Here is a 17,060-nt window from a genome sequence, read left to right on the forward strand (position 1 = left end):
GAACTACCTGTAGGAGTAGGAGAAGGAACAGAATGCCTGGCCAAAAATGAGCAGATCCAGAAGAAGAAATAGAAGTTCACCAATGTCGACTGTTGTGAGGAGCTGCAAATGAAGAAACTAAAATCAGAATTGGACCTGTAGGTTTATTGTTGATCAAATTTTGCTATATATAGTTAATTTTCTGTTGTGAAGGCCACAGTTCGGATTACAAATTGTAGATACTATTATTACTTTTGTTTAAATGGGGTTACAAGGGATGGGTCAGAGGTATGCATATCAGTGGTATAAGCTACCTTTATGAAAATTGTATAAATTTTTGACAATCAATATATCTTCTGTTAAACATTAATTTTTTTCAAAATAAACTTAAAAAAATTTATATAATAATGATTTTAAATTTAATATAATGTATTTAAATTTAAAATAATATTTTAATCTTAATGGATTTATTACTTATTAAAAAAGAATAAAAATAAAAATCATCTTAACAATCTAGAAAAGGACCTAAACATATGGTTAGGGATCGATCACATTCAATGGGTTGGAGACCTTAAATAATGTTGAAGCTATAGGGAATGAGATTGATAACAAATAATTGGTCAGAAAAATCCCACCAAGAAGATGGAGTTATTTGAAGCAAAGGATTGAATTAGAATGACAGAGGAGAAGACAGGAATAAAAAAGGAAGTAGTGGAAGATGTGGCAGTTGTCTATGAGATGGATTTTCAGAAAGTGACGAATCATACAAGTTATAGAATGCCTTTTGTTAGTTGGAAATGAAAAACAAGCAATGAATCAATCAATTTGTTTTTGTATTTTCCTTTCTGGTGCATTGAAGCATTTAATATGCAGGGAAGAAGTATTCTAGGCCTAGATGTTTTTTCTCTTATTTGTATCTGTACTTACAACAGATTATGATCTTTGCTGATCACATAGAAAATGTGAGTTTTGTTACTGTTGCTGATAACGAAATAGTTTCAATTAAAAATAAGTTATAAACAAAATGTGCAGCCAGAGGTTTTAGCAGCATTGGTCTCTAGAAATTTGAAGGAGTTGCTCCATCCAGACATTGAGTAGACTTAGTTTTTGCTATGTAAATGCAAACATGCAATTTTGACATCAAAGTTTTGTATATGAGATTCATTTTGTTTTGGATTATTGACAATAAAACGACATTATACCGAGTTTGATGACAGTCATATGAGGAAATCAATCGCTTGACAGTTGGGGTCTGTGGACCAAAAAATACACATCATCTTGGTTGTTGCAAATATTTTATAGCTATTGTTGATGTCTTTCATTTGGAAAAATGAGTATTTGTGATAAGGCAAATCCCAAATTGATGTTCTTAAAATATTTAAAGCTATAGTGAAAAATGAGGTTGGTAGGATCTTCATTTGGATGTAAAGAACATGTTGAAAAAGGATTTGCTTAAAGTTCTCACTGAACAGGTGCAAGGCTTTGTGTTTGAATGCATGGAAACGCCGCTTTTAAATTTTAAGTGGACTTAACAAACATCGTGTGGCATAAGGCTTGCCAGCAGATGATTGATGAATATCTCAGATCTGCAGAAATAGGGGAAGCAATTTTGTTTCAAATCTGTATGTTAAATGTCTGAGGATGAAGGAGTCATTATGATTGCATATGCTTGATTTAAAATCCACTGGTAGTAGTAGAACTTAGTGATTGAAAAGGAAATAAGAATTTGTAAGCTCTGAGATTAACAAATTTGCTATTGCATTATTTGTGGGCATAGAAAAGTGGTAGAAATCTGAAAAACTACAAGGATCTTGTATTGTAGAAAAAAATCTGTGTTCAGATTTCTCTGAGAATTCATTATAAAGAACTCTAATACCAACGGCTCACTGATAGATGTAGGTTGCAAATTGTCAATAAATGATGCATTTGAGTTTGTTCCTTTAATTTATCTGTTAATCAGATACAATGTAGACCACGCAGTTGGAATGCTTTCAAAGTTTAAACTAATTAAATTTTGCTGCAATGATTTGTTTGAATGTAGCTCATAAAGAGTTTTGATTTATAATATCAAAAGTTTCTTTTTCATGGACTACAAAATGTAGATTAAGCTGGAAGTCAACATTAGGTTATGCTTTCAAATTGTTATAGATTATAGCTGCGATAGAGATCTTTACCTATGATATTGCTATATGTTGAAATTGAGAAAATATTTATGATGATATTCTCAAGTGAGCATGACATGGCACCCAAGGTGTACTAGGTGTCTCACTCTAAATATAGACATTTTATTATATGAAGAGTCAGGTGACATGCAAAGAGACGTGTTTGGAAATACGAAAAGACTCACATTTGGTAAATGAAGAGACCTTTAGTTATGATATGAAGAGTCTCTCAGTTCAATACATGTATATACATGATTGCTTTGTGTGATATGTATTGTATTTAGTTGAAAGCATTGTACTTGGACAGTTATTATTTTAATAAAAGAGAATCGAGATACTTTTCTGGTGTGGCTGGGTTTTTCCCCTCAAGTTGGAGGGTTTTCCTAGGATAAATTGTTGCGTCTTTATGTGCTTTTTTCATTCTTCTTTTGTTTCTTGCTGTTTATCATTATTTCTGGGCTAAAAATTAACATGGTATGAGAGCTCGGTAAGATAAAAGCATAGTAGTCACTCTTGTTCTGTAGTTCGTATATCTATTCAGATTGCTTGAGTATCTTGTAGGCAATTTGTAGGTGTTGGAGTTTTATAGTTGCGAGTCAGATCTTATAATCATCTGTTAATTCATATCTTTCATACCTGCCGTATAGTCTCCTTCCTCATCTTGTCAGGCCTCTATGCCTTGGTTGCTTTGCTCTGCACATACTCCGTTCTCATCTTTGGAAATCTAATGCTTTATGTGTTTCAGTGTTCTAAGTATGAGTTTAATTGTTCTTGCATATGACTCATATTATAATCTGGGCATTGTATTGGCTGTCTATGTGGCATCAAGCTCACATGCCTCTATGTTTACTTGGCACTGTGATTCATGGCATTGCTATTGCTATCTTGTCATCTTCACCATTTGGTATTTCATCTCGTCATATCGGTTTTGGTCGCAGGTGAAGTCTTCTGTCTTCCCTTGGTTCCATCACTTCCCCATTCTTCAGTGGCTATTAATATTGCTTCTTTATTAGGGTGTTTGCTCATTCTTGCAACGACAATAAATTTGTTTTTAAAGCCTTGAATCATGTAAACTGAAAATAATTGTGTGTTTGTTGTGACAATATTGGGGGTGCAGCATGTGTCTTGTCTTGACCATAGTTCAGTGGACAAGTTTGGCTATTTTATGTATTGTTATTTGGATAGATTGATAATTATCAGTTTTTCTGAAGATTGTTTATTGTTTTCCTTTTGTGCAGCTCTGTTATTTGTCCATATGATTGATTGAGTCATGTGCCTTTTTATTTGATATAAGAGGAAACCTCGAAACAGTGAGCCCCATGAGAAACCCGTTGCCTTTTCAATCATTTAAATGACCTCTTCCAATTATATACATCATATTAAATCATGCGGTAAAAGTCTGTGCCATAGTGATAGGATCTACATTCTCCGTAACTCTATTGTACAGTCGAATCTTTTCTATTTTTTTAATGTCAATTCAGCCTTGCTAATTGACTTCTGCATCTGAATTATTTGCCAACAAGGGAAGAAGAAGATAGAATATGTAATGGTCTGTATTTTTTAATTGAATTAGTTTTGGGCTGGTTTGGAAAAAATGTTATTGTATAGGTTCGTTGTATCGTTGACTATAGAAATGAACATGGGGACATTGCTTGCAGTCATGGGACTGAATAGATGATACATGTATTGATTAAAAAAGAAGAAATGATATTTAGAGGTAGACTATTCAGTTTCAGAAGGAGTTTCCATGTCAGAGGGAGAATGTTTAACTATTTGCAAGCATGTGTGGCAGTGTAATTGCTAAAGCTCCTTGTTTGGTCAAATTGGAATCAACTATCTTATTGTGGCGATCAAAGCAGCCCCTGTTGAAAGGGAGTCTCTATTGATAGAGAATCTCAGCCATTTGTTATACATGTTGCTAATGAGTTTTCTTTTGCAAGAGAAGTTTGAGGTGAAATCCCTTGTTCCACCCTCTGCGAGTTGGTACGATGGATCCACCCTCTTCAAGAAGGCATGGTGGAAATCCATTCTTCGGGAGAAGCCTGAGATGAAAGCCCTCGTACCACTCTTGGCAAGTAGGTATGGTGAATCCACCCTCTCTGAGTAGGCATGGTGGATCCATCCTCTGCGAGTAGGCATGATGGAGGTCATGTGTGTGACTACATGACTTTAATCTTAGGCTTTTATGAAGTAGCTATGGTGAATAATATTATGCTGAGATAACAATGTTTTATTGAGATAATCTGCGATGAGAATTTGTTATTGACATTTTTGGTTGCAGCTATGTGTGCCTGCCATACTAAAGATCTCTCTCTTGCTAAGAGGGAGAGAAAATCCTAAAAATCTAAAAGTTAGAGAAGTTATTTGTGTCTGTAAATGATCAAAATAGGTCAACTGCCAAATGATAAAAGCATATGCAGTCTACATTAGAGAATGGCAAGTTTGCAAATCCAAAGGATACGAAAAGGAACTAAACATTTCACACTAATGAAATGCAAACTTAAAAAATAAGAGTAAAACTTAAACAGTTGAACTCTTATCTAAAGAACTAAGTACAAGAACATTAAAGATTTTGATGGAAGGATTCTTTTAATGAACTATGGAGCTGAGGATGGTCAAAGTGGGGAGATCATGATGGCAGATCAGTACTGTTACACATATGTAACAAGGCTTAGGCTAAAGAATGGTTACTCTAATTTATAGCTTAGAAACTTATATAGTGGGTGAATCTGAACTTACTAGTCATGTATAAAATGAAATTTGATGAGATCTGTTTTGATAATTGTTTTTGAAAAATCAGTAAAAGGCCTAAGCCAAAACTTATAATTAATTAATTACATGGTTACTCTGATTAATCGCGGATTTCTTAATCCATTTACATAGTTCATGAATAATTTAGGGGCACTCCTCTATTTGCATCATTAAGAGTTCCCAAATTGCATTCTTGATTTGATAATGGCCTTTGTAACTTTGGTATATGCTTTTTATGATTATGGCTTTCCTTTATTGCTGCATATTACATTGTCTGTCTCCGTAAAACGGCCTGCAAACATTACTTCTGTTTTGATAATATTTAATAAGTTAGATTTGACTATTCTTCACAAGAAAAATGGAATATTTTTTTGAATTATTATTTGATAATGTACTAGGAGTCGAGTGTGTTAAATAAATAAATAATCTCTTATCTTTTCTCTGGTAACTTACCACATATGCCCATTCCTTTTCAGTGCTTCCTCAATACACAATTTACTCTAGTTTACATGTTTTATACCCCTTTTTCTAATGTTTCACACTTGATTATAAAAGAAGAAATTAGCCCATGTGGAAATTTCACCAAACATACCCATCTTTGTTAATGTCTGGTGTGTATAATTACTTGCAGGAATTGCTTCTACCTGCGATAGAGTTTGTCAAATGGCTTCAGTTTTTGGCAACATGGGAGGATCCTCTTAAATCAGTTACATTCTGCACAATAGCTTGTTACATTATCTACAGGTATTTTAAAAATATTTTTACATTATCAACAGGCATTTTAAAAATATTTTTACATTATCTTATTTCCAATTTTCTTGGTTTTCGTTTACTTAATTTTGGTGGAAGACAGTTGTCTATTAGTGGTTCTGGATTTATTTAATGTTATGTAAGTTAAATTTTAATATAATAATTAATACTGAAATACAAAAGAAAACAACTATAGTAGATAAATGAAATTTAATATGTTTCACCTACTCAGTTTCAAATGCACAAAAAAAATGAAACACAATGTTTACTTGATAACCATCACCATTTCACAAGATACAGTTTAGAGCATTTTTGTTAATGTAATGGTAGTTAATGATAGAGTTTGTAGGGGCTTTGACTCAATAATGTGATATAATTTTCTACCTCCTTGTATTTTAGCTCCCTTGATATATGGGGGCCAACAATTGCTTTGGTTCTTCCCTGATGTGTTTTTATCTCCCTTCATAATAAGTCATCATCGAAAAAAATTAAAAAATGAATGTTTTTGTCTTGAGCATAGTCTGTTACTCAAGGTTCTTATTATTGTTTCAGCCTGCCGGTAAATTATGATTATGGCATAGACCGTATTTCTCAAACTTATGTCCTTGGTCCAGCCTTATTAGTATCATATGATACATTCATCTTTTGAATGTACTATTTGGTCAGTATGTGGGGGTTAAAACATCTTTCCCTCGGGGTTGTCTATTGAATAAATATTTTCAAAAATCTAGAAAATTTTTACTTATATGTTTTACTTGTGCCTAAAAATGTTATGTACGATGTCACCTTTCTATTTGTGAATGACATTGTATTAGTTATTGTTAATAATTCTTTCCTCAGATTGAACATGATTTTGTTTCCTTTCTCTACACTCTTATTTACCAATTGTTCGTGATACTCTTCTTTAACAGAGAAGATCTTTTTCATGGTTTCTAGGCGTATTAAGGGAAAATCAGTCTTGAAACCTGCAACAGGATAGAAAGATCCAAACACAAATATCTAATAGTTGCAATTAGTATCCCTAAACAATTTTAACTTCTAAGTAATTGAATATACCTTCAAGAGCGCTAATTTCGAGAATTGTTTAAATATGGCTTGCATCTTATGGTGGTTTGTAACATTTTGATCTCCTATGCCTCTTAATACATCTTTTAAACGACTCAATCTTAGGTCCAATTTTTTGCAGCATTAGGTTGAGTGAGTGCACAGTACAAGATGTCAAAAAATGTGCTTGAAGCGCTACTCAACCAATAAGTCGACAGCCCTATAATTCTTGGCATTGTCGGTTACTACTTGAACAACAGTATGAGGGCCAGCTTGCTCAATGGCTTGGATGGGAATGTTTGCAATGAAAGGGCTGTCATTTACCTCTTCTTCACAATCCACAACTCTCAAAAACATTGCACCTCTTGTGGACACTGCAATAACCTTCACCAAAGGATGGTTTCTTGCATCTTTCCATCCATCTGATACTGTTGTCACACTTGCTTCGATCCATGAATCTTTGATGGGCTGCATGGAAGCCTCTACATTGGACACCTCTCTATCTAATAAAGTGGTGTGTACCTTCTCATAACTAGGGCCTTTGAACCCTTTTGGAGCCTCATTAATTGCTTTCACCATTTGTCGCCAATATGGTGAGTGAACATTGACAACCCATTTGCATAAACGCATCTTGCTATGGCTTGCTTGGCCTTGTCTCTGGCTTCATTTTGAAATGATGTTTTTAATGGCCTCGTTACTCTCTTACTTACAACCAGTTCTTGAGGAGAACACAAGAATGGATGATCCTTTGCAGGTGGTTCATTGGGAGTGGTAGTTGAAGCCATAGATGATGTTTTCCCTTTTTTTGGAAGCCTAGGATTTTGCAATGGATGAGAAGAATTTGCTCTCCTAGCAGCTTTGTCTGCTTGTTTTTGTTCTTGAATGTATTTTTTCACAATGTGTTTGGCGAGAAGGGTTTTAGGTAGCACTCCGTCAACTCTTGGCTTCCTTATACAAAATTTAATGCCTTTTTGAGGAATAAAGCACAAATGAGCTTTCAGTCTACTATAAGAGCTACTAGATTTCTTTTTTCAGTAGCTGCAAATCCACGCATAACCTCCTCCACCGGCTATCGTTTGAACCATCTCCACATATTTCCATAAAGGGGAGTATCTTATCTATTTTGAAGTGGGGGTTCTGGTGAGCTGAACATTATTTAGAAATTAGAATTATGGTAGCTTAAGGATCTGATTATGTATATACCAATTGAAAACAGTGGATTAAATGCAAAAAGGCTCAAAATAAGCAATTTTAAGCAAAGCAATACGAAAAGCAGTAGGGAATATGAAATAATACTGTGTCTACAAACCAACTAGGCTGAGGAATTATTCAGAACAGAACTCTAAATTCAGTATTAACAACAAATTTTATTCACTTCCTGATCCTTATTAATCTAGAAAGAGCTTTGAGAAAAAACTTTAATATTGGTTCAAAATGGTTTGGAGAAAATGTTTGAAGTTTGGAAAAAATGTTTGAAGCATACTGCCGAGTAATGAAGATGAGAAAAAACATCTGAAGCATAACTACAACTTTCAAGTTCAAACTTGCAGCACATGAACTTGAGAAAAAATGGTGAACAAAACTCTGAGAAAAGTGTCTATCATGTGGGAGGATGAAAACGATGGAATAAAACTCTGCCGTTGTGGCAGGGAGAAAAGTTTTGTCATGGGCCACAGCATAAATTAACTCTGCAGTGAGCACTTTTTAGGTTTTAATCGCCAGAAAAGGGTTGAAAATAATAATTGAAATGTCAACAAATTCTCTTTCATTCCAAAGTTGATGAGAAGTCTTTCTGGGTTCGCATGGGGAAGACGAATGCCTCCTAAAGTCGTTGAAAATTCGACCAGGGTCCCGCACAAGGAATTTAGACTGAATTTGTCAGCCATCAAATGACTTTATGTCAACTTCGCACCCAACCCGACTACACAGAAAATTGAATGTTGAATTCGGCCAGGGGAGGGCGAATGTGAAGTTTGTAGAACACAAGTTTACTACTAAGAGGGGTAGGGGGTGAATTAGTAGTAAACAAAACTTTGTTTTGCATCCAATTTCCTCTTCATGCAATTACTTCAGATAGTATTGTAAATTAAGACATCTAAGGAAGAATATAAAAGAACCATAAGATTAGGGACGCAACACAGAAATATGACATGGAAACCCAATAGGGAAAAACCATGGTGAGAAATGCTGCTAGGAGCTACTGTCCTAATCCGGCCTCACAAATCTTTGATTCCCTTTCAACTTTAAGGGCTTCAACCCTAAGGAGTCATCAAACTTCTCTCTTCTTAAGAGCATCGACTCTTTTACAATATAAGCTCCAACTTATACAATCTGAACATTATTTCAACAATCTTATATGAGTGCCAACTGTACTATGTTTCAACTTATCAACTTATCAATTTTTCGATACAATGAATCAGCATCAGTTTTAAGAGGCTAAAACATCAAGTTTATTCCACTTAACATGTATACATAACAGAATGATGATCAATGCTATCAAAATAAGAATTTCCTGATGATGTTGAATCTGAAACAAGTGTAGACAACTGATTTGTAAGCACCTTTTAGCAATAAGAAAGCTGTATGTTTGCCATACAGAAAAACCACTGAAACTATAGAATTCAGATAATTTGTGTTGAGGTCATCACAAACTGCTATTAGAAGCAGCATATGTCTTATTTTGTATCAAGTTCATAGTGTCATAAGCTATCAGAAAACTTGTATCCGTTGTTTCCACATGTGGAAAAATAATGTCTGTTTCTAATCTCCTTCGTAGTACCTAACTGGGGTCCCAACAACACAACCTATGTTTCAAATAAAAGTTTGGAGTTACATACCAAAATTCGTAGCACCACACATTCTCTCTGGGTTGTGTTATACCCCATACTCAGTAGTAGGAGGAATAAAAAATTAAGGAATAATGTGGAGCCAACAATTAAACAGAATAACATATAAACAGAAATTAAATAACTGTGATATCGTAACACACGCATACTGGCAAACTTTCTAGAATTCATATGTATTTCGTCATCATTCCAGTATACATATAGTCCTTGTACAGTCCATATCTTATCTTCTTTCCTATATCTTCTATTGCGTCTATATTACATCTTTCCTAAGTTGCTGATGCTGATGCAGATTTGTGGATTTTTTTTAATAGATTTTGGATGCGTCTATATCTATATATATATAAGGAAACTTAGAAATGTAAGAAAGAGACAAAAATAAACTACTCCATAGCATGATGCTATCAACTTAAAAAATAAAGCATTCCATAGGAAAAAAAGAATTTTAAAAATAAATAAAGCACATGCTGAAATACATGTTTAAGTGATTTTTGGCATGCGAATGGCCTTTTGGCCATGGGTTCTTCTTGGATGCTGCCCGGATGCTCACAGGAAGCACATCCAGGCAGGACCCAAATGCATCCAGCACTAGGAGGAGAGAATCAGTATCTTAGCATCTCTCACACATTGTTACATATTATTTTATTTTATGAGATTCTATTTGGATGTATCCCTTACATTTTACAGCTCTTCTAGGGGTTCTATTTTGAGCCATGAGCCTCACAACCTTAATTCCTGCTAACACAGTGATTTCTTGCCTTTCTGTATTCTACTATATAGTAGGGCGTAAGCTGACAACGATTTAGTAATTTACCACTCAATCTAAGATATTTCCCTATAGATCTCTCAGTTAGGTTATCTATTTATCCATAACAATTCATCTGGCGCAGTTAAGCTGTTTCAAATAACCAAAATGTTCACGCACATTGTTACATATTATTTTATCTTATGAGATTCTATTTGGACGTGTCCCTTACATTTTGCAGCTCTTCTAGGGGGTGTCTTTTGAGTCAGGAGCTTCACAACCTTAATTCCCTGCTAACACAGTAATTTATTGCCTTTCTGTATTCCACTCTATAGTAGGGCTTAAGCTGACTACAACTTATCATTCAATCCAAGATATTTCCCTATAGATCTCTCAGTTAGATTATCTATTTATCCATAACAATTCATCTGGCACAGTTAAGCTGATTCAAATGACCATAATGTTCATGTCATGGTTCCCAATTCGTGGCCGTCTTTCAACTTCCTAATACCTTATTAAGACCTGAGCCAGGTTAAAACTCAACTAAATTCTGACGATGTTGTTTATATATATATAATGTCCAAGAAAATAAAATCTTAACAAATGAGCAAGTTATGACTTTACAATGCCCCTTTATGAGGAAAATTTAATGTGGACTCTCACTATTTTGGGTTAAATATATCATGAATAATAATACAACTCAAAACAATAAAGACACCCTTTTCAACATTGTGGAGATCTGTGTAATGAAAATTTCAGAAAACCCTTTTGAACATTGTGGAGTTCTATGTAATGAAAATTTCAGAAATTTGTGAAATAAGAGAAATCGAAAACTACTAACTGGGAATGTGCTGTTTTGAAAAATCATACTTCAAGAATGAAGTGAAAATCTTGATCGTGTGTTGCAAAGATGAAATCTCCAAAGAGGCAGCACCATAACAATAGCATTGCTTTGGCATTTCCAGTAAAGCTCTGGAAGGAATCGAGATGCAATCCTGAGCTCTCATACCATGTGCAAATGACTGAAGATTCCAGGATTGTTAATGTGCTTGCAAACTTACGCAGAGAAATATTATGAGTTAAAGATCTCAACAAAAACAAACGTACAAAGCTGAAGGATTTCTATTCCTTATGGACATTATTGGCACGGTGTAGATAATTATATAGATTACAGAAAATGAGATAAGGATCAATCTAATTTAAGTCCAGATCGCATATCTAGAAAAGCTGCGAAGATAGAAATAAATGTTATCATTAGGAAGATGAGTATAAATAACTGAAGATAATCAGTGGGAGTATAAATAACAAACAGCGTGCCTGATCTTTAAGCAGTTATAACTTAATGGTTCTTGCATCTGCCCACTCTGCATTAAGTTTTTAGGTTCATTTTGACCAGTGTTCGAGCATCCATTTTTATAATGTAGGGGACTAACCTTTTTACATTGTTCTGGTTTCTTTAAGGATCCAGTAGAATTGGGTGCTTCGAAGTTTAGTTCTTTGCACTTTTATGATGATCCCTCATCTACAACTCTCCTCCTCAGTGTTCAGTTTTTCTCTCCTGGTTTTTGTTTTAGTTTTACATTTTTAAAAGAAGTTTAAATATTACTTGGGTTTTGCAGGGGTTGGATTTGCTATGCGTTGCCCTGCTTTTTCCTATTTATAGCAATTTTTATGCTATGCTCCCACCATTTTAGCAAAGGGAAGCCAATTACTGAGATTAGAGTTACTGCTCCTCCAACACAGAATACTGTAGAGCAGTTGCTGTCTCTGCAACAGGCAGTTTCTCAAGTAGAAGAGCTTGTTCAAGATGGGAATATTATTCTTTTGAAGATTCGTGCATTACTGCTGGCTGCTTTTCCTCAGGTATCAAGGCGGTTCTTTTATTTTTCAAATCTTCTTTCTAAAGTTTGTATAGCACTTTCAGTTTTTAAACAGTGCATTTTTTTCTGATTTACAGGCAACAGACCGGGCAGCTGTAGTTCTATTTCTCCTAGCAATAATATTGGCTTTCCTGCCTTCGAAGATCATTATTCTTTTAGTGTTTTTGGAGATATTTACAAGACAAATGCCATTACGACAGCCAAGCACCGAGCGTGTTACAAGAAGATTCAGGGAATGGTGGTTCAGTATACCAGCAGCGCCTGTTCTTCTTGACAAGCCAAAACAAGAAAAAAAGAAAAAGTAAACAGCAAACTTCTCGTGAATTTTGTATATGATTTGTCTGTATATTTCTCCAAGTCTACTTTGGCGAGTAAATATTTTGTCAATTGTAAAGAGACTGTCAAAGCAAAATAGAAAAACACATTGGTGCGGTATTTGAACTGCAATTATACGTGATCTCACTTGTAAGATTAGCATTAAATGGGATGACCACAAGGTTGTTAAGATTTCACAATTGTTTTAATCATATGACAGTTTCAGAGAAGGATGAAGATTAAAACACCATTGATACTAAAGAGTGTTATGGCACTCTTACAGTACATGGATGTAAACCACGGATAGTTCTCTAGTCACTACAACAGTCTTTGACATTTTCGCAATTCATGCCAACGGAGTAAGAACAACTGTATGAAAGAGGTTTAAATTTTGAAACCGTGGAAGAATCTCACTCGATTTGGATTTAAACTTGCATGATAATTTTTATTTTGTGTTTGTAAAAACCACGAAGAGAAAAATGGTTTAAGATGAAAAATTTGCAATAAAAATAATGGTTCACAGTTATGGTATCTTTTGTTGGAGTGAGTTTTTTGGGTGGAAGAATGAGGGGTAGCAATTGGAGAAGGCTCGAAAAGTACAGAAATGTTTTATATATTAAAAGTAGTAAAATCATTTCTATTAAAAGTAGTAGAATTAGGGTGCTGTTGGTTAGTAGTTCAAAATACTGAAGGCATACATTAAAAAAATAAAAAAATAAAAAATAAAAATAGAAAAAAATAAATAAATATTAAGAATATAAAAAATCACTATTAACAAAACAAAACAAGCTTATTTGAGTAGTATTCATCTTGTCATCGAAGCTAACATAACTATTAATAGTTTTGCAAACATACCTACCATTTAAACTAATAGAATTAATATTAATCATTCTTATGAACAATCCATATAAACTCATACCTAACCAACAATTAGATTAATAGTCTTATTCATCAGCAACATAAACATGCAGAAATTAAATGTCAACATAAACATGTAGAAGTTAAATGTTGTGCCATGTAAGAACCATACTCAACAATTGCCATATCATCCAATTGCTAGAAATGCGAAATAAACAACAAAGACTAAACAACAAAGACCTAGTTTGAATAGTTAAAAAATATTTCATTAACTATAGTCAAGGATTAACAAATGATTATTCATGTTCAATAACCAAAATCAAAATAAACATTATTACTTAAAATAAACAATTATAATATCACTTACACGATGCTGACTTACACGTCATACATCCCTGACTTAATCATAAAATCCACATGTTTGATTGTGCATATACAAATGAATGTATTAGTACATAACTATATCCCATCAAAATGATTAAATACATCAATAACGTCATATAAGATGATTTCATACATTCATTACATGAAGAGTTTTAAAACAAGTTATCTTGATCTTGTGTCCAACTGCAAGTCCTAGTCTCCACAACTATTGGATATTGACCATCCGCTATCTGAGAGGGAGCGTGGCCCAAGCGCTTTTACCACGCCAACCACAAAGTTTTTAGCTCCCTCGAGGTCCTTCCTGACACAAAGGACACTTTGACCTTGACACGAGAAGCCTAGCAACTCAAAACAAGAGGATCAGATAGATCTAGTGCAGCCGTGCAACATACTACTTTCTACACATGTATAAGTAGCCTAATCACAGAATGAAGCAAGGAAAAATAAAAAGTAACTAGCATATCTACTCATGTAGTAAAATGAAATAACAACATATCTACACATGCAATAAATAGAATGACTTTGGCCAAGGCACTTTAAGTCATATTTAACTAAAAGAAGAAACAACACATATTGTATCTATTTCATCCTTTCTGAATAGCCACATTATACAAAAAAATCTATATAATGCAATATAGTTCAAGAATGTACTCATCTATATTCATTATAACAATACAATTCAAAGAATGTACTCAGGTACATTTGACATAACAATATAATTGAGAGAATGCATTCAACTACATTTAGCATAAATCATACAATGATCTCATCTTAGCTAAGATATTCAAAAATCATGGTATGATATACCCTTTAGGAGGAAAGTTCAATAAGTTCATATGAAGTGGTGAGATAACATTATTATCATAGAAAATGTCGACTTGCATGTTGAACATGGAACAATAAGTACATCATACAAGTATAATGCCATATGTCATGTGATTCACTCAAATTTAGTAAATCATCTAGGTATGTCCACTAGTCATGTATTTATTAGCCGACCCACCTTTCTCATTTCTGTGACCTAGGCCCTCAAGCCCATCTCGTCACCACAATATTTCAAAGAAATTTTAAGTCAAAATGTTACATATTAACATTAATATTCAAAGTTTCTTTAAGTGTGCTTAACCAACGTATAAGCACATGGTGTGATGTATGACCTATTCGCAATGCAATCATCACATAAAGTATGATTGAGGTGCTTTCTTGCCCAACCATGAAGCCTTAGAAACTACTACAAATGCTCCTTTAGATGTACAAGCTATTATAACACTAAGAAGGAAGACTTTTGTTTAGAAAAGAAAAGAACACAACATGACCGATTTTAGACTTAACTGGTCAATGTTTCCACAGTATTCAAGAAGCAATTATTAAGAAGGGTGCACCTAGTTTGGTCGCGCACTATCATTTCCTTACAAGGATGTGACAGGCCCTGCCTTATTCTCCAATCCTCTCTTTGCAACCCTTTTTCCCATTCCAGTCCAAACTCCCTGTTTCTAATGGTATTGTGTTTCTTTTTTTTAAAAACATCCCAAGCGTAACTGACCTAATTTTATATTTCACCATTTTTATCGAAGAATAAAAATTCATATCTTAACTAATTATTTCATTAAGAAAAGAATAAGGCTATCATTTTGATTAGTTAATCTACGTGTCACCTAATTTTCCACTTTATTTAGGTTGAGGAAAAGAATGGGTTGTGATATGCCATTACGACTATTCAATAGGAAAACAAAAAATGTGCAGATTTTGCTCCTACCTAGCTCATTTAATCTTGCAACCGCTTTTGTGTAGGACACTAGACCAACCATCATAAAGGAACATAAACAACTCATTTTAGTCTTTGTTGTTGGCGTATGCTCCTAGAATTTTTTAATGTATCAGGCATAGTGAAGTAGCCAAGCTGTGCATTACTCTCAACCTAAACTTTGAGATGTTCTTGGTCTTTCTTTCTAGCTCTCCACTGTAGCCTTCAACCTATCCAACTCATCACCACATTTAAATTGACATAGGCCCCACATTGGAAATTTTCATAGGTCCCAATAGCAACCTCCTCTTCTTATATCATATTGTTGGTGAAGTTTTGATGAAGAGCCACACCACCCTTACCAACTTGCAACCAATATCACAACAATATGGAGACAAAGAGATGACAAAATGCTTCACAAAGCATGCTTTTATTATACTTGAAAATCCTTACAATATTCTCCAAATGAGATAACTCCAAACTCTTACAATATGAGAGAGCTTCCACCAAAAGAATTTTCACCTCCAAGCTTGCTTACAAGAGATTACACCATGAGAGCTTCTCCAAGAAGGAGCTTCCTCTCAAAATCTTACACACTAAGATCCTTCACCTCCAAGCTTCTATACAAGAAGAGATCACACCTTCAAAGCTTCACTACAAGAGCTTACACTTGAAGAACTTATACTTGAAGAGCTTATCCTTGAAGAGCTTCTACTTGAAGAGCTTATACTTCAAGAACTTGATTACAAATGCTCATATGCCTTGCTTAAATAGGCACTTACCATCCAAGATATTACAAACACAACCAATGTGGGATAAAAGGTAAATACAACTACCTTAAAACAAATATTAAATTCCCAACCAAATATAACTAAGCACCATTATGTGGCCCAATTAAAAAATTACATTTCTTTTGTGGATTACAACAAATATTAAATGCATGATTTAAGGAACTTTCCACAAACTTCTAAGATGCCACTTACACACCTCGATAAATGGAATGACAACTATTTTCTTATTTTTCTATTTATGCCACCTATGCACCTTGAAAATACAAATTCATCTTTTTCTCCTCCTTTTCCCTTTTTTATTTTTTATTTTTTATTTTTCCTCTAATTTTTGTCACTTTCTCTCTCCACAATTTTTTTTAAAACAATAATTTTGATCACACCCTTTTCCATGATGCAAGATGCTCTTGCATCAGGTCTAGAAGACTAGACCTAAGAACTTTTAGAGACATAGGTAGAGCTCTTAGCTGTCTTTCAATTACGTTCTATTTCCACCACACCACTCTTCAAATTTTTCTCATCTTTGCACTTCACATTCTTCTCACTCTCATGACACACTTCCTAAAAAAGAATCATAATCCATAACCTCCTTCAACTTGCCCTTCTCAGAAGATCAGGTGACAAGTCCACGAGAGCGTTTCAAAGTGTTGGTCACCTCCTCGACCTCATAAATATACCCACCTCTTGAATTGTAAATTTTTCTTTTTTGACAATATATTTATCTTTCTTCTTCAATAGGGGGAAGCCCTCCCCTTTTTGATCGCCTGAACTTAACCATTGTGTGCATGGGGGTTTAAGGACTAGTTTAATGGGA

The 17,060-nt window shown here is 34.2% G+C and overlaps 1 protein-coding gene across 1 annotated transcript in view; it reads left to right on the forward strand.

The window, feature by feature from the left end:
- The window catches only part of LOC149572867 (heat-inducible transcription repressor (DUF639)), a 74,762-nt gene extending 61,759 nt beyond the window's left edge, over positions 1-13,003 (forward strand). Inside the window, exons 8-10 of the mRNA XM_089813941.1 lie at positions 5,524-5,636; positions 11,897-12,140; positions 12,235-13,003. Of these exons, the coding sequence (XP_089670067.1) occupies positions 5,524-5,636; positions 11,897-12,140; positions 12,235-12,462 (585 nt within the window). The 3' untranslated portion in view covers positions 12,463-13,003. The remainder of the gene's footprint in view (positions 1-5,523; positions 5,637-11,896; positions 12,141-12,234) is intronic.
- Positions 13,004-17,060: the final 4,057 nt, after the last annotated feature.

The sequence above is a fragment of the Cupressus sempervirens genome, chromosome 2 (assembly GCF_028749045.1).
Source record: "Cupressus sempervirens isolate cs-2001-9-10 chromosome 2, ASM2874904v1, whole genome shotgun sequence".
Lineage (NCBI taxonomy): Eukaryota > Viridiplantae > Streptophyta > Pinopsida > Cupressales > Cupressaceae > Cupressus > Cupressus sempervirens.